An 18,804-nucleotide genomic window follows, 5' to 3' on the forward strand; every position below is an offset into this window, starting at 1 on the left:
CAGGAACTTCCTATCCCATCCCCCTTCCTCCTGCTTCTATGAGGATGTGCCCCCATTTACTCCCCCCCACTCCCACCTCTCCACCCTCAAATTCCCCCACGCTCGGCATCTAGCCTTCACTGGACCAAGGACTCCCTCACCCACCTATGCCCGACAATGTCATCCTCCCCTACATATACAGCTGGAGCTATGGGTCCTTCCCTATGTGCTCCCAGGCTGGTGGTTTAGACCCTGGGAACTCTGGTTGGTTGGTATTGTTGCTCTCTTCATGGGGCCGCAAACCCTTTCAGCTCCTTCAGTCTTCTCTCTCACTCCTCCATTGGGAACCCCTTGATCAGCTCAATGGTTAGCTGTGAGCATCCACCTCTGTATATGTCAGGCTCTGGCAGACCTCTAAGGAGACAGCTCTATCAGGCTCCTGTCAGCATACACTTCCTGACATCCACATCAGTGTCTACCTTTGGTGACTGCACAGGGGATGGGGCATCCACATCAGGGTCTGCCTTTGGTGACTGCACATGGGATGGAGAAGCACTTGCATTTCTAATGATGTCAGTTACAGTTGTTGTTTTGTCCTGTCTGGCTTGACATTTTTCTTTATTCCTTTCACTTACCATTCCATTCATGTTTTAGTAATTTTATTTTAAATTTTGTTCTCATGTGAGAACTGTAGCACATTTCTGTAGTACATTTCATTGAAGACTCAGTACACATTCCAGCTGTGCTTTCAGTACTGTGTCCACTGTGTAGGTATTGAGTAGCTGAGATGCAGAATCTGGAAACTGGGGAGATAGATGGCGTCGGTAGATAAAATGCTTGCTGAGATAAAATGGGGGCTAAGTTTTATTCCAAGCATCCTCAGAAATATAGACATGGCAGCACACATCTGCAGACCCAGCGCTTGGTAGGTAGATCCCTGACGCCCACTGGCACCTACTTTAACCAAAATGTTGAGCTCTGGGGTCCATGAGAAACTTTTGTTTCAAAAAATAAAGTAGAGGATAATCGAGGTGGCTCACTGGGTGAAGGTGCTGTAACCAATGTTTCTGACTTGAGCTTCATCCCTGAGACTCGAATGACAGAAGGAAAGAAGCAGTTTCTGCAGATTCCCCTCTGACGTCTACACATGTACCATGGCATACATCCCCCACCTCCATAAGAAATGCGACTTGTGATCATCTGCATAGCATACATGCCCTTCCAAGTAATAAAGGCCATCTCCACACATATGTATTGGCATATGTGCCCCTGAATAATAAATGTGGCCTCCACCTGTGTGGCATGCATATGTGCCCCCTGTAAAAAATGTAAAGCAAGAAAAGATCATTAGCTAAATTAAAAGTAAAGTGGCTAACAATGAAGACACCTGACAGCAACCTCGCACCTCCACATGGACACACATGCACCTGTGACCACACATACACTTGCACACATGCACACACCACAGATAAATCACATACACAGTTTAAAAGCTGAAATGTGGCTTTTCTGAACTGAAATATAACTATAAAATCATCATCAAATTTTGACTGTGCTGATCTGGATAAGTATGAAAACCTGATGTTACTGTCTTGAGAAATAGTCATAATATATAAACTATTTTAGTTGGGAAAACGTTAGATCTTAATAAACATGTAACACAAAATTTGATTTAATAATAACTGCAGTTCAGTTCAATTCAGTGTTATGGCACAGTGGAACAGCATAAAACAGTAGTTAGGGTTTAGTGCATTGCTTGAGAAACTTCTTCACAGCAAGGTCTTTCTTAGAGTGCCATTTTAACCAGCTGTTATAAGTAGTTAGCTTTAACTTAGGAATGATGGATGTTCAGAAGCTTACCAGATGCAGCAGTTATATGGCTGTATCTTTAGCTGCCTCCCTTTCCTCTAAAGTATCTCTTTTAGTGGAATAGACGTTTTGTTTAATGAGTTATAGGATACATTTGTCCAGTCAGTATTTGAGTTTTTAATAAAGAATCTTGAAAAGAGAAAATTCTTCAGATGATTCCCTTTCACTACAAATTGCCGCAAAATAATCTAACACATTGACCTCTAGTAAGTAATTTTCTAAATAGAGAAATCTTTGTTCTCTCTTTTTTTTTTTTTAGTTTGAGCCACAGGAAGGGAAACAGTCAATAAGTTTCTTTTTTTCCAACTCCAGTTTCTTCTTCTCCTGTGTCTTTTTTGTTGTCTTCTACTTTCTTTTGAATGGCTTACATTTTCTGAACCCCAAACTCATGAAAAGATGATGCAGCTATCACTCTTTAAACAGCAAGCATCTTCTCTCTTGGACTCAGGCTACCCTGTTTAAAACACCAGAGAAAATAGATGCCAAGGGCTCACCCCGAGTTGTTGCATTTTTTCAGTGTATTTGGACTAAGGTTTTATAAGAGATGATTTTTTTGTGAGGAACCATAGACTAAATAATAAAGACTTGTTTCATTGAAACAACATTCTTTCTGCATACACAGACACAGGAGAAAAGGAAAACGTAATTTTTAAAATATTTATTTATGTATTGTTACTGTCCTCAGACATACCAGAAGAGGGCATCTGATCCCATTACATATGGTTGTGAGCCACCATGTGGGTGTTGGGAATTGAACTCAGGACCTCTAGAAAAATAGCCAGTGCTCTTAACCACTAAGCTATCTCCAGCCCCAGGAGAATGCAATTTAAGAAAATGCCAAGGCACTTTATTAGCTGTTTAATTTTGAATCTCTCTCTTTCTTCATGTGTGTGTCTGTGTGTGTATACGTACAGTGGAGAATGATCTGGATCAGATTGACTACATTGACAGCTGTACTACAGAAGAAGAAGAAAATGATGTGAAACAGCTCAAAAGCCTGGACACGAACAGTCTCAGCTCACAGTTTATGGCGTACATTGAACAACGGAGAATCTCCCATGAGGTAGCAGTGTCCCCTTTTATCCTTTCTAGACTGAAGTTCCTATCCCTACTGAGAGCAGTTGGTGATGGGTGAGGTCCTTGTCATTTCAGTCATTTATTGGTTTAGGGCTAATTGTTTATTTTCTCTTATTGTTTTAGTCCTGCAGTTTTCAGATTTAAATTGGAAAAGTCAGAAAGTAGTCTCAAAAATGATTCCAGTTTTATTCCTTAGATAAGCAGGCAGGTTTTATTCCTTTGAAGAGGCAGTGAAAGGAGATCTGAGTATGACCTTAGGCCTCTGAAGGAAGTACACGGGATAGGATACTTCTCATTGCTAGGTAGTTTTGCTTTCTGGATGGTCTTTTTTGCTTGATTGTTTTGCTTTTTTATTACTGCTAATTACAAACCTTAATTTGATAGATAATTAAACCAAAGTTGACGTTTGAGGAAACATTCAACTTACCCATAGAATATTAATAAGTTTAATTATACTGTTGCTTTTATCCTGATTTAACAGAATATAAATTGTTTGCTATTAAAATTCTTGGCGTCTCTTATAATGAAGCATTGAATTGGCTAAAAAACAAGTAACCATTCAGACCACTGTAGAATCTCTGCCAGTTCCTCAAGGGTCTCAAGTAAAATAGCATTCTTCAATCTATCTAGTCAGTGTAGTAAAATGGCTTCATTTTAGTGTGTGCTGTGTTGATGTCTGGAGTTTGTCCCAGGCCCTGAGCAGGGGTTGTTTGAGAAACACTAGGGGCCTTTTTTGAAAAAACGATGTATTAAACTTTCAGAAATCACGAATCAGTTGCTTCAAGTGGAGGGCGATGTGGAGTAACAGCATTCCTTAAAAGAAGCCTTTGGTTCCTGGTGGAGGCTTTTGAATACAGTGGAGTTTTGTTGCAGTTCAGAAGATTCTTGTTTCTAAAATCAGATAAAATCATACCCTGTAGCCAAGAGATAATGATAGACCAGTGATTGACAAAACTGCCTTATGGTTTAAGCTGTCAGTCTCTCTGCTGGAGCCAAGAGTTACTGTCTAATAAAATTTAAATTAATAATACTGCATAATACTCTTTACAGAAATCCCTTTTCTTCTCCTGTCCCCTCTTTCTTTAATGACTTGCAAATGCATTAGGTTGTCTAGGTGAGGTGTCTATACAGATACTGCTTACTGGCCTACTGAGAAATGTTGGATCACTCTTTCCCTAACACGTTGTAGAGGCTCCTTGCAGTGTTTTTAAACTCTAGCTAACTCATGTGTGGTAGCCATGTGACTCTATGGAATAAAGCTCTTGGTATTTTTGTGTCATATAGTTTTCTAAAATGGGTATTTGTGAAAGTATGATGAAGCAATTAGTTTAAATTAGCAATCTGTGAAGTTGACACTGATGAAGTAACTTTGCAGGTGCAGCTAGGCCTGTAAGTAGGTAGTTTCTGAGGGGTTTTGTTTTTTGAGACAGGGTCTTTCTACAGAGCCTGCTGTCCTGGAACTCATTTTGTAAACCAAGCTGGCCTCACTTAACAGAGATCTGCCTGCCTCTGCTTCCCTAGTACTGGGATCAGACATGTGTACCCACCACCTCCCCAGTCTCAAAGGTTCCTATTCTGAAAATATCACTCTGTTTAGCCACTAATTTAGTGAGACAGGAGCCTTGTAAAAAAATCTATTCATAGATTTTGCATATTTTTATTTATCAAAGCCTATGTAATACACCTTATAGTTTCGTTTTTGGGGGCTCTGTGTGTGTGTGTGTATGTTCATACCCCAATGTGTTCAACATGGAGGTCAGAAGACAATTTTGTGAAATTGTTTTTTTCCACCCAGCGTTTTTTAGGCTCTGGAGATCAAACTCAGGTTGCGGGGTTTGCACAGCAAGTGCGTTTACACACTGATCCATCTCACCAGCCCTTGTTTTGTGTTTTGAGAGAGAGTCTTGTATGTCACTCAGGCTGTCCTCAAACTCATCATTCTTTTGCCTTAGCCGCCTGAGTGTGGAGCCACACACCATCACACTCTGCTAGCCTGCATGCTTTTAAACACAAAGCTCACCAAGGAAAAAGCCTATCAAAATCATTTTCGGTGTACAATTTTCTAAAAGTCAAACTAGTTGAATATATGATTACTGCATTTTAATATAGTATGTGTGTTAAATTTATTTTCCGACTTTTTTTTTGGGGGGTGGGGGGTCTAGGGTTCACCAGTAAAGCCAGTACCCATTAGAGAATTCCAAAAAACAGAAGACATGAAGAGATACTCACATCAAAACAGGTTTGAAAAAGCAATTCAGCTTAATTCTTTCTTTCTTGAAACTTACTAATAAGTGAATTGATTTTATTTTGTGCAAATCCAAATATAATGAAGATATTTGGTTTATGTGTGCCTTAGAGGCTATTTAAAACTAGATCAGTCTGCATTTGTTCTAATACCATATTTAAAAAGAGTAAAATTACTTGGTTCCAAATCCAGACCCTTACTTTAGAATTAATTGGTTTGAAAGTACTTAGTAGTAATAAAATTTTGTAGAGATAAGTATTTATTTAAGCATAAAAATTTAAAGATTTTCAGAAGCCTTATATTTATTTATTCCTTCTGCATATACACTTTCCACTCTACTTAGAGTCTTCCTTCTTCTAAATCAGCTCAATGCTGGTTTTCATTCTAGAATTCCAAAATGATTGACTATAAACTGTATCACAGTAGTTAATTTTTGTTATTTTAGTCTTTGATCTTTGTGTATGAAATCTTAAAAAATAGTAGGTTTGATATATCTGTCCTTTTTGTCTTTTTGTTTATTTGTTTTTTAAGTCATGGTTCCTCTATGTAGCCCTGACTGTCCTAGAACTCACTTGGTAGACCAGGCTGGTCTTGAACTCAGAGATATGTCTGGTTTTTGTTTTTGTTTTTTTTTTTTAAGATTGATTGATTGATTGATTTCCTGTATGTAAATACATTGTTGCTACCTTCAGACACACCAGAAGAGGGTGTCTGATCCCATTACAGATGGTTGTGAACCACCGTGTGATTACTAGAAATTCAACTCAGGACCTCTGGAAGAGCAGTCAATGCTCTTAACCACTGAGCCATCTCTCCAGCCCAGTATGTCTGTTCTTAAATGACATGAAATTTACTATGTAGCATCTCTCATTCATCTGTAAGTCTTTATACCAAAAGCATGTTAATGTTGTCTCAGGAACTCTGAAGTAGCTGGAATAAAGAAAATGTAGTTGTATCAGTATTATAAGTGATACAGCTCTGAGGGGAAAGGTATCCTGGCAATTGAGAGCCAAGGAGTACCAAAGTCACACCTTACAACAAACCTCACACAAGAGATTCATTGGCAAAGACACAGGAGAGAGGGTGGCTTCTTCTGCTCGGGAGAGAAGCAGCAAAAAATCTGGGCAGGAGGCAGGCTTTATTTAGGGTTTCTTGGCCACAGAGCTTTCTAGGATACCCTGGGATTGGAGGGATTTTTGTGGCCTGATCTTGGGCTTTTTTTTTTTTTTTTTTTTTTTTTTTTTTTCCTGTAGGGCAGGGTCTGGCCACTCTCTTGCCTTGAGGGACTGGAAAAGGTCATTGTGGTCATTGGAGAAGTCTGAGAGGCAAGGCCCCAGAATCAATCATCATAATAAAAAAAATTCTAAAAGTATAAAGTAGACCAGTATTCCTCAACAAAATTCAGCACCACTCCTTAGAGGCTATTTGAAAATGTATTTATTCTTTTGGGAATCAATTCCCAAAATCACTATAGGTGCTACTAAGGCTGAGCCACCTCTAATGTGAGAGACAGTCTTAAACAATTACCTTACATGGAATGTGAGTGATGCTGTTGTTGAGAGACATCTGTAGGTGGAAAGGTCATAAGCATGAAGCAGGAGAGTGACAGCAGGAGGAACAGAGCTGTGGCATCTGCTGTGCCGTGGGCCCAGATGTCATTTACACTGACTCTCACATACACTGTGCCTCCCTCTCAGTCTCCATTTTTAACTTTTCACAGCTTGGTTATTGCCATCGCAGGTGTGTGGTGCTCCACTTGTAGCCCAGAGCACTTCCTCTCTGCTTGTCTGCTGAGTAGGCATGACGGAGGAGGAAGAGCTCCAACTATGCACTAGGAAACGTGGGTTCTAGTTCAGGCTTGGGTGTGTGTAGCTACCATTCAGACACAGAGGGTTTACTTCCAAAGTTGTAAAAGTAGAGGCTTATGCAGCATAGTGCCAAAGCCCCTTAGTTCTTAGAGACGGCATGGTGATTGAGAACATGAAATCCAGCAACATTCAACCCAACTCTACAATGCATTGACTATGTCATCTTTGGAAAGTAACTTAGCTTCTATCTCTCAGTCCTCAACTGAGGACTGTGGGGCTTCTTCATTCATTAGGTTGTTATGAGGCGCCATCTTAGTGTGGGGGATTCTTGGTATGGTGTGTAGTAACACATGTAAGAACTCAATGAGTATTTGTTTCTATTTGTCTCAGAAACAAATGACATGAGCTTTATTTTATAAATGAAAAACTTGATTTCACTAGTGTATCAAAGGGAGAAGTTCTGGACTGACAAGATGGCTTAGCAGGTAAATGCACTTACCATCATACCTGACAACTTCAGATCAATCCCTGCAAGCCACGTGGTGGAGAAGAGAACTACTGAATCCTACAGACTTACTTTCCTCTGATTTCCATACAGGGTGCTCATAAGCACACATGTTCACAAAAATCAATCGATAAATGGAATGCACAACGTTTAAGAGGAAAGCCTCTTACTTATTTTTAAATAAAAATATTTAAGAAGAGACCAAAATTTTTCGAGATGTTCTCCACATATTGAAGTCTGTTTTAGTTAGGATTTCTGTTACTGTGGTAAAACACTACAGTCACCAACAACGTGGAAAAGAAGGGGTTTAATTAACCTTAGTTTTTGAGTCTATCACTGAGGTAAACAGGGCAAGAAATCAGATAGGGACCTGGAAGTAGAACTGGAGCAGAGGCCATGGAGGAATGGCCGTCTGCTTTCTTACACACTCCAGAACCACCTGCCCAGAGGTGACGTCACCACAGTGGGCTGAGCACTCCCACATCAAACACTCAGAAAGGGCCATGTGAGGGTGAGTACGTGGAGGCAAATCTGGTGTGGGCATTTTCTCAGTTCAGGCTTCTTCCCAAATGACTGTAGCTGTGTGAAGTTGACATAACAGCAACCGACACAGACTTTAGTGAAGACTTGAAGCTTGTGCCCTTAGCATATGATAATACATGTCCTACCAGAGAAAGACACACTCTGGGGGAAGTAGTCCTAAATGCCAAGTTAAAGAGTTTAAGCCCCTGAGTTTGACTTTTTCTTGACTAAAAAGGAAAAACTATTTCGTGATGTAGTAATAGGTGTTGAGAGGATACAATCTTGGAAGTTTGCCTCTGTTTGCCTGCTAGCACCCTGATTCCGGTGAGACATTTTTAGTTACAGGCACACATGACTTACAGAGTCTTGAGATAAACATATACTTTAGAATATTAACGCTGCAGAGTAGAACTTGAGGTAGCAGTATTCTTTATGTTGATGTGGTTGTTGACATGCTTCCTCTTGTCCCCCTTACATGTTGTTGATGTGGTTACTATCCCTGCTTAAGGAAAACCACGAATACCAAACTGTAAAATTCAGGGTGGTAGTGCTGTCTTGGTGTTTGTTGAGCATTTCATAGAGTGCCTCACCTCTTCCTTTAGAACAGAGTGACTAGGATCCTTACTCAGTACCCTTTACAAACACAGTGCCCAGGTTTGCCGCAGCCCAGCTTCCTGTAGTAAAATGGTTGTCTGTCAGAGGATCTCAGTTCAGTCTCTTGCTTTGGTCATGGTAGGAACATGGGTCATGGCTATGCATGTTATAAAGAGACGGTGATGTTGGAGAAATGCTCTCAGCCAGCTGTCCTCAGTAGTGTTTCCGTGCAGTTGTTAGCTAGCCATCAGTGGCCCATCACATGACATGCGACCTGGGGACATCAGGTAGGCCTGGGATGTAGATTTTCAAAATGCAATTCCTCTTTCAACGTAGACTCAACAGCTTGCTTGATTGACAGAAACTAATGTTAAAAATGGAAAATTTACTTATTTTGCTTGTCCCTCCTTACCTTGTCACTGAGTTCTTATTCTTCTTTGGGGGGGCCAGGGTTCCAATTGAGCAATCACTGATGTTATCAATGTCACCAAGTCATAATCAGGTAAGGGGTTTTTTGTTTGTTTGTTTTGGGGTTTTTTTTGTTTGTTTGTTTGTTTTTTTGTGGAGGGGTTGTGAGGTTGGAGATAGTTTCCCTGTGTAGCCCCTGCCTGTCCTGGAACTTGCTTTGTAGGCCAGCCCTCAGCCTCCCAAGTGCTGGGATTAAAGGTGTGCTCCACCACCACCCAGCTTAGTTATTAGATTTACCTTTGTTGTTTCAGTTTTGGTTTTGCTAAGCTAAGATGGCTTTCTTTTAATTCCTTTTGGATGTGTGCCTATCTATGCATGCACACCCACAGCATGCATGTTAGAGGGAAGAGGACAATGGAGGAGTTGGTTCTCTGCTTCCACTATGTGGGTTCCTGGGATTGAATTCGGGTATTAGGTTTTGGTGGCAGCATCTTTACTGGCTGAGCTTTCTTGTCAGCCAGGTTTTCTTTTATAATACTTGAACTGGCATTAATTGTCAGATATCTATAAATCTTACAATTTGCCTTCTCAGTTCCTAAAGCATGTGGACATGATAGTCCCTGCTTTTGTACATGTGAGGACAGTGTGATGGAGAAAGGTTAACAATAAACATATACTTTAGAATATTAACACTGCAGAGTAGAACTTGAGGTAGCAGTGTTCTTTATGTTGATGCGGGTTGTTGACATGCTTCCTCTTGTCCCCCTTACATGTCTAAAATGAGACCTCTCTTGCAGCTTTCACGTTCAGATTTGGAGCTTCATCAGAGGAGAGAGCAGTCTATTGAGTGCACTCGGAGAGAGGCACAGCTTGCTGCCCTGCAGTACGAGGAGGAGAAAATAAGGACCAAGCAGATTCAGAGAGATGCTGTCCTAGACTTTGTCAAAGTAAATCCTTTACCATCATTGATGGGTACTCTTAAATTAGGAGAAGAAAATGTTTATTCATTTTATTTTCTTATCACTTATTCTTGCCTTAATTAAAAGGAATTTAGATTGAAGATGGCAAAAGCTAGGAGAAAACCATGAGAAGAAAGATACTACTGAAAAACCCATCTATGCATGTTAGAGCAGTCTGGGAAGAAGCAAGAGGAGAAAATGGAATACAAAGTAGTCACAGTAATTAGACTGGTACAAAAACGAAGGTGGAGCCTTCAAGTTTAGTTGGCATTGTTGCCAAGGAGAATTGGAAGCATCTGAGTTTGTGTCTACATGTGTCACTGTGTGCTGTACTGAGCTGTTGTGTGTACCTCCCCCCATTGTGTATGATGCTAAACATATTAATAATTGTAATATTACATGGCAAGTGCTATGCCATTCGTAATCTAAGTATATGGGATATTTCTAAATTGATGGGTATGGAGCAATGAATAAATCATTGAAGAGAAACTTAAAAACGAAGAAAGTAAAAGAAATAAATAGAAGGACCCAAAGCAAGGTTTTAATGAGAGTCCACTTTAAGTCTGTGAAAGCAACGAGGAGCCAGAGTCAGAAGACAGGTGTAAGTCTCAGCCACACTCCTTACTGGTTAATGTCTCAGATCCTGGAGTCCCAGCTTTCTCTGCTTGTGGTATTTGTTTCTCTTACAGAATGAGAAACATCACTTGAGATCATGTGTGTAAGAAGACAGTCCTGGCACCGGATGTGTAGCTGGGTTTGGGAAGTAGACAGTGCCCTCCTAGCAAGCATGCACCCTAGATTCTACCCTAGCACTACTTAAACCAAGCCTGGAGCTGCATACCAAAGCCTCACACTGGGGAGATAGAGGCAGGAGTCAGAAGTTCAAGGTCATCCTTGACTACATAACAAGTTTGAGACCAGTCTGCACTACGTGTACACTGTCTCAAAAAAGAAAGAACAGGTGTAGTGGCACTTGCCTCTATCCCAGCACTTGGGAGCCCCCCATCCCTGACCAAAGAAAAAGAAAAGAAAAGAAATTTCAGAACACTAGTTGTGTACAAATGCTTATTTGTCAGAATAACAGAATTAATAAATAGGGGAAAATATCTCGTTATTAAGAAATTATAGCCAGGTGGTGGTGCATGCCTTTAAACTCAGCACTCGGGAGGCAGAGGCAAACAGATCTTTTGAGTTTGAGGCCAACATGGTCTACAGAGCAAATTCCAGGACAGTCAAACCACAGCACAGAGCAACCCTGTTTTGAAAACCCAAAGAAAAGGAAGAAAAAAGAAATTACAAATTTACTTTTGAAAATTGAGTGTGATATGGCAGTGGTCTGAGTTAAGTTTCTATATATAGTTGAAAATACTTGATATTTGTCTGACAGAAAGCTAACTTATTAGCACGGATGTGATATGTAAAGCCATTTGAGTGACTGAGTTCCTGAGAGCGTAGTCACATGGTATTCTGAATGTATATGTGTAGGTTTTTAATGTTTTCTATTACTGCTTATAGAAGTCTAACTGTATAGGGTTTGGTTTTTGGTTTTTGGTTTTTTTTTTTTTGTTTTGTTTTGTTTTGTTTTGTTTTTTTGGTTTTTCAAGACAGGGTTTCTCTGTGTAGCCCTGTCTGTCTGTCCTGGAACTCACTCTGTAGACCAGGCTAGCCTCAAACTCAGAAATCCGCCTGCCTCTGCCTCCCAAGTGCTGGGATTAAAGGCGTGTGCCGCCACCCCCCTGCCTAACAGTATAGTTTATTGTGGTTCTTCATTTAAGCTAAAATGTTTAAGGCAGGAGTATAATCTTCTTAACTAGTAAATATAAAAAATAAATTGATGTGATCCATTTAATTAAATGAAATGTATAAGTTCCAATGTTGAGATTCTAACTAGCTTCCTCTTTCTGGGGATATAGCAAAAAGCATCACAAAACCCACAGAAACAACAGCCCCCTGGAAATGGTGAGGTAAGACCATATAATTAATTTTTTTTTTTTTTTTTTTTTTTTTTTTTTGGAATTTGTTATTTTGCAATGGAAATAAAATATCTGCCATGTGGTTATCATGTTTTCAATGATCAAATGTTTAAATAATGAAAAAATGATTTTCGGCTGGTGTGGTGGACATACGCCCATTATCCCATCCCCTGGAAGGCAAGAGGTTAAAGAGTTCAAGGCCAGCCTAAGCTACATAGTGATTTTTAGGCTAGCCTGAGCTATAGAGAGAGACCCCCCCCCATCTTAAACCAACCTGCTCCCTAAAATTTGTCTGCCCCACCCTATTAAATTCTACATATGAAGGAAAATAAGGTACAGGATAGGAAGGAGGTTATGGAATATATAGATTAAGCTTGTGCATCAGCCATCTAGAGACTTTTCCACCCCCTTCCTCATCTGCAGCCTGATCATCCTTCCATGCTGAATAGCTTTGGTGCTCAACCAGAGAGACTGTAGTGTTTCAGCCTCGGTACTGACTTCCTTGTTATAACTCATACATGTTAGTTCTAGATTAGTTGGTACAGTGTCATTACAAATTATTTACAATTAATTGCTTTAACTGCTTAAATTTTATGTGCCTATTTTGGTCTGCTAAAATGAAAATTACTAAATGAATGTTATTTTAGTGAAGTTGACTTTCATATTGACCAGTGTCCTTTATTTTCCACCTCCTATAGTTTCAATTTATGAGTATTGCTTTATTTGACTTTTTAAATACATTATTTGAAAATTTAATGTAAGTGGGGCAAGATGGATCATCGAGTCCTGGCTTTTTCTGCCAAGCCTGATAACCAGTTTGAGTTTAATTCTTCAGACCCCACTTGGTAGAAGATGATTCCCACAGGTTGTCCTCTGTGCTGTGGCACATGCATGTGGATGAGAACGCGCGCGCGCGCGCACACACACACACACACACACACACACACACACACTGAATGAATGAATGAATGAATGAATGAATATGAAGCCTGGTGTGGCACTTTGTGCAGCACATTGTTTCTGCAGCATGGGTTCTTAGTCCCTGCATGAGCTGCTTGTGTGTAAGTGCTGTGTATGAGGGCATGAGACCTGAAGCATCCTTCCTGCGTTCTCACTTGTCTTTCTTCACAGTGATAACTATGTAAACTTTTTTTTAAAAGATTTATTTATTTTATTCATATGAGTATACTCGCTGTCTTCAGACACACCAGAAAAGGGCATCAGATCTCATTATAAATGGTTGTGAGCCACCATGTAGTTGTTGGGAATTGAACTCAGGACCTGGAGAACAGCAGTCAGTGCTCTTAACTGCTGAGCCATCTCTCCAGTCCCTGTGCAAACTTAACAACCAAAGCTTGATGAGATTAATGCTTGTTTTTTAAGTCCAACATTTTTTTTTGAGATGATGTTTCATGTTTGAGCGCATCTAGGGCTCAAGCACACTATATAAAGTGATGACCTTGAATTTCTGCCCTTCCTGCCCCCCAGTTCCCAAGTGCTGTGTGCCAACAGACCAGCTAACATTTCCTTGCTTGTCTGAGAAAGCCAATGAAAAGATGCTTAGACCAGAGCTCATTACTCTCAGGCTTACTTTTGTCTTTGGTTTACAAAAGGACCACAGATGGTTTATGCACAGCTAAGTCAGCACCTCTCAGCTCTCTCTCCTGTGAGCCTGAGCTGGAGAAGGTGCATAGGCGGGAAGGTGTCTGGGAGGAAGTCAGTACTCAGAATCACTCGTCCGACTGTGATGGCGCCTGTGGTCCTGTGTCTCAGCGTCTTAGGATGTGTCCTTCATGCATTGCTTTCCTGTGTGTGTTACTGTGGAATGCATCACCACTTGTTTTTGACATTACTTATTTTCTTCACTTTCCCAGTGTCCTTTCCCATCCAGAAGGTCTCAGCACACTGATGATAGTGCCTTGCTAGTGGTAAGAGAATGCAAAATGGAGTTTACATGTTTTCAGTGTAACTGTTGTGCTTTTCACTCAGAATTGATGTAAATACAATAAAACATGATGGGCAGGCACCATAACTAAATTATAAATAACCAGAACTCTCTCTGTTAACTTTACAATCTAGCCAGGCTTCTAGAGTTTGACTCATACATCTGTCTAGTGAAACCAAGGGAAACCATTTGCATTGAGAACCCTTCTGGAGTTATATGTGATGAGACGTAGGTAATAATTAGCCTTTTAAATGTCTTTTCTAATTTTGAGGCCACATAGTTGATCATTAATTTGACTCCTGTGTGTTAAGTGGAGTCCCACGCTCCATGACACTAATTATATGTGACAACCTATTTTATCGTGTATTTGGTTTCTGTTATTTTCATTTTTACAGAGTGTTCTCCCACCCCTTGCAAATACAAGCTGCATCACACACGATGGCATGTCACACATGCATGCTGGCACTGGTTACAGAAGTAGTGACAGGGACTTCACTTAAAAAAGTGAAGTTCAAGTTCTCACAGTTGAAGTTCTGCCATGCTCACCTTCAGCTCAAAAGGGCATTACCTGCAGTGCTGTCTTCTGATGGTTGTGAACACAACTGTACTGCATTGCCTGCTGCTTCATCCACCCAAGTGCATGGACCATGAAGGCTTTATTTAAAGTCTTTTTAATCAGTCTTGGAAGAGAATTACCATTTATAAAATTGCATTTCCCATCATGTTTTATGCTACTTTTTCATAGGAGATATATATTTTTTTTCAAAAGTTTTGTCTGTAGTAACTCCTGTCTTAAGTGCTAGACACTGCCATCGTGTGTGTGTGTGTGTGTGTGTGTGTGTGTGTGTGTGTGTGTGTGTCTGTGTAAAAGCATGCGTGCTTTAGAGGTTCTTACAATATAACTTGCATTGTGCTCAGATTTCTGTGTATTCTACTGCCATCATTTCTAGTAAGATGGACAAAGCACATATTAACTGTGTCTTAAAAGTGACCATGAGGGCGGTGGTGGTGCACGCCTTTAATCCCAGCACTTGGGAGGCAGAGGCAGGCAGATTTCTGAGTTCGAGGCCAGCCTGGTCTACAAAGTGAGTTCCAGGACAGCCAAAAGGCTACACAGAGAAACCCCATCTCGAAAACAAAACAACAACAACAAACAAACAAACAAAAAAAAGTGACCATGAGGAGCAGCTTCTGAAGTGTTAGCAGAATTTCACTGCCACAAGGAGTGAAAACTTATCTTACATAGGAAATAGTATGGTTTCTGATGCCAGTTAGTTATCTTGCTCAGTTCTCACAGCAATCTTAAAAATTAAGGTTAAACTTACGGTAATGATTTAGTGAGGCAGAAAATGTCCTACCCAGATGTGGCTTGTCTAAGGTCACAGCTGGTAAGTCCTGGTCTGGGTTTGAGTCTAATCCAAGGCCTGCAGTAAATACACATGCTGGATTGCCTTAGATGCTAAAACTGAAGGCATGATAGGAAACCAAAGATGAAATTTGATAACACATAGAGTAAGTGATAAAAGTCCTATTGTCCAGATGTTTTTGTCAAAGAAAAAGTAGAATTTGGAAAAACAACAATAGCAAAATACCCTTAGCATGAAATCTGAAGTAGCCTTCAGCCGTTGTCAAAACACAATATCTTGCAGTTTGGCTGTTGGTGTTCAGGCCTGGTTTCCTGAAAATCAAATCTTTTGGGGTGTTGTAACGTGCTCTTGTATTCTAGCACTTAGGAGGTTGAGCAAGAGGTTTGTCTCAAGTTCAAGGCCACCCTGTACTAGAAACCTAGGCCCCCAAACACCCAACTAAATCACAAAAGAAAAGCAGAATTCCCATTTCTTTGTATGATAAGGAGTATCCAGCCAACATTGTACAAATGCTGGGCAGTAGAGTTAGGAGAATTCAGAGTTAAAGGTACCTGCTCTATCTCAGGGTGTTGGGAGAAGAAAAAAGTTATATTTTTAAGAGTCATTTTTAAATCTTGTCTCTGATCTCAGAACTGTTCTTCAAAGGGCTTATTTCATACTGCTCTTAAAATCTTAATTTTTAAAATATATCCTGAATGAAGCCCTCGCGCACTCTGGCTACTCCAGCTCCAGCCTTATCTCTAGGCTCACTTTTTTTTTTTTTCCTGTTTTGGCTTTTCAAATATGAAAATCCCTGTCCTCAGATCTTTGTAAATGCTGTTCTCTGCATGGACTGCTCTATTCCTTGATTGATTTGTACTCAGTCATCAGGGATCTGCCTGAGCATCACATTTTAACAACGGCTTTTCTGTGGCTGAGAGATGGCTCAGCAGCAAAGAGAACTTGCTGCTCTTGTAGAAGACTTGGATTCGCACCCAGTAGCACGTGATGGCTCACAACTACATGTGACTACTGCCAAGGGGTCCAATCCCTTCCCCTGACCCCTCCAGCAGGCATCAGGCACATACATGGTACATATGATAGACACACATACATTGAGACAAAACACTCATAAATCATTATGTATAGAGAGAGTGGGAGAGGCACTGTGATTATGAAGAGATGTCTCAATGGGTAAAATACTTGCCTTGCATGGTTAAAGACTTGTCTTTGATTCCAGCACCCCCTTTAAAAAGTCAGGTATGGGGGCTGAAGAGATGGCTCAGCAGTTAAGAGCACTGACCGCTCTTCCAGAGGTCCTGAGTTCAATTCCCAGCAACTACATGGTGGCTCATAACCATCCATAATGGAATCTGATACCCTATGTACTGATATACATAAAATAAATCTTTATTTAAAAAGTCAGGTATGGTGGCACATGCTTGTAATTCTTGTACTGGGGGATCCCTGGGGGTTGCTGGCTAACTAGCCTAGCCTACTTGACAGACTCAGTGAATAAAGCACCTGCTATGCAAGAGTAAGGACCTGAGTTTGAATCCCTAGAACCTACATAATGCTGGAAACAGTGTGCATCTCTGCTCCGTGTGACCCTCCAGTGAGAGTGATGTGGACAAGCTCTGTAACCCAGTTCTCCAGCACCTGAGGACAGACACCCTGTCTAAACAAGGTGGAACTGAGGACTACACCTAAGGCTGTGCTCTGACTAATACCATCATGGTACTAGTGCATCCATACCTCTGCATACACAAATGCTTACATACACACACATCATACACATGAAAGGTTGGCTTAAGATAAATGAATCAAATAAAAGTAAAATTACCCTCTTTGAAATTCTGGTCGTTTGGAATTTCACTGATGAAATGCTGGGTCATCTCTACAGTGTCAAGCTGAGGCCTCATGACTGACCTCTTCCAATATAACTTGGGTTAACATTTAAATATATTGTGGTTTATGCCAGCCCTGCTTGGTTAAAAATGAATTCTCTGAGTATATTTATTTCTCTTTTCACAGAACAATAGAAAACAAATTAGTTTCAAAGCTATTTTGCTAAAGTCATGGATGTCTTAAGTTTTATTTCCATCTGAAATAATTTTTATTAAAATACCTCTTTATCACAAGATGTCTGTATGTTAGGGGAAATGTGAGTTCTGAAACATCCACTTTTTTTTTCTATGTCTTATTAGAAGCTCTAGAACTAGAATAATGCCTCTGCATTCTAGATTAATGTGGCCCGAGGTCTTAAGAATATTCTGAATAATATAGGTGGAAAAGTCGTGTTGTGTAAGTGATTTGCATGATTCAGGTGTCCCTGTCTCTTCTGTCCCAGCTCTGTTAGTGTCTTAGTCACCACGTTCAGTTTGTTGATGACCTTCCCTCTGCCAGTTTTACTGCTTAGCTCTGCCTGCCTACCATTTGCTGATTCAAATGCTGCCCTTTGTTTCTTCTCTCCTTGTTTGAAATGTAGTCGCTGTCAGGGTTGGATGGAGTGAGCTGCGTGGCTACCCGGCCTCATTCTTCTGCCTTCACACCTCTTAAGGTAGGTCTTGTTGCATTAGTGAATCAGAAATTTTCAGGAAGGGGATCCAGGGAGGTGTGCAAGGGGGTCTTCAATTTTCAGTAGATTGGTATAACAGCAGGCAAGGCAGCCTCAAGTCTCATGGATCATACCTAAAGTTATGGATGTGTGTGTCAATACTAGTGTCACCTCTATTCCAGCAGTGAGTATTGCAAGGGGAACTTCACGTTTGCAAGAAAACGTGCCTCCCTTCTCCACACCTGTCTGAGTTTGGGACATGAGAACAGGCTCCTGTGTATCTGTGGCACACTTGCCTTCCAGGCTAGATGGTCTGGTAGCTGGAATGCCCTCTCTTCCTGCTGGTGAGGTAGGCGATGAAGAAGAGGGCCAGCCATGACAAGGCCCCACCCACAGCATGGGGATGAGCATGTTTCCACCCTACACACATTCTTCCACAGACCCAAACCTGTTTCTTTCAACCATGACAGCCTAGACTTGAATGCTGAAGACATCCAGGGAAGCGCCTTGGTTACATAGATGTGCTCCCCAGTATAGTACCTGTATGAGTTCTCAATAGCGGCCTTCAGAGCTGTCCGAGAACTGCTGGCCATGTTTAATGTGGGCTCTCATCAGGAACAGTCTCGTGCAATTGGATTCCTTACAGGAAAAACAGGAGAAATTTGGGTTAGCACACACCTTTAATCCCAGCACTCAGGAGGCAAAGGCAAGGGGATCTCTGTGAGTTTGAATCCAGCCTGGTCTACAAATGGAATTGTAGGACAGCCAGGGCTACTGCACAAAGAAACCCTGTCTCAAAAACTTTAAGGAGGAGGAAGAGGACGAGTTGGAAGGTTTCTCTTCCAGTGTAGATTTCTCAGTGATTGTGTTTGCCTTTGATGATTCTTTTTCACAGTGTTTGGAGGGGCTAGTTAGAGCTTTAAAGAATATATTATATAAATAAGCAAACAATCTGTCTTTAAGAAAAAGTACAAAATCAGTAAATTTCACTAACCTTTCATTTTTAGACTTAGTTTG

General features: G+C 40.7%; 1 protein-coding gene across 14 annotated transcripts in view; it reads left to right on the forward strand.

Moving 5' to 3' along the window:
• Lrch3 (leucine rich repeats and calponin homology domain containing 3) overlaps positions 1 to 18,804 on the forward strand; it is a 107,231-nt gene that overhangs the window by 63,760 nt on the left and 24,667 nt on the right. For 6 of the 14 annotated variants that reach the window (XR_013113562.1, XR_013113565.1, XM_076942829.1 and 3 more), the window contains exons 9-15: positions 2,763 to 2,911; positions 5,088 to 5,164; positions 9,050 to 9,101; positions 9,805 to 9,954; positions 11,880 to 11,930; positions 13,814 to 13,867; positions 17,719 to 17,790. Coding sequence is in view for 7 of the 14 variants with exons in the window: in XM_076942829.1 (XP_076798944.1) it covers positions 2,763 to 2,911; positions 5,088 to 5,164; positions 9,050 to 9,101; positions 9,805 to 9,954; positions 11,880 to 11,930; positions 13,814 to 13,867; positions 17,719 to 17,790 (605 nt within the window). In the remaining 7 variants the exon portion in view is untranslated. Of the gene's footprint in view, positions 1 to 2,762; positions 2,915 to 5,087; positions 5,165 to 9,049; positions 9,102 to 9,804; positions 9,955 to 11,879; positions 11,931 to 13,813; positions 13,868 to 17,718; positions 17,791 to 18,804 lie in introns of all 14 variants that reach the window. The other 8 variants (XR_013113561.1, XR_013113564.1, XM_076942828.1 and 5 more) reach the window with 4 other exon arrangements.

This window comes from Arvicanthis niloticus, chromosome 12 (genome assembly GCF_011762505.2).
Source record: "Arvicanthis niloticus isolate mArvNil1 chromosome 12, mArvNil1.pat.X, whole genome shotgun sequence".
Taxonomy (NCBI): Eukaryota; Metazoa; Chordata; class Mammalia; order Rodentia; family Muridae; genus Arvicanthis; species Arvicanthis niloticus.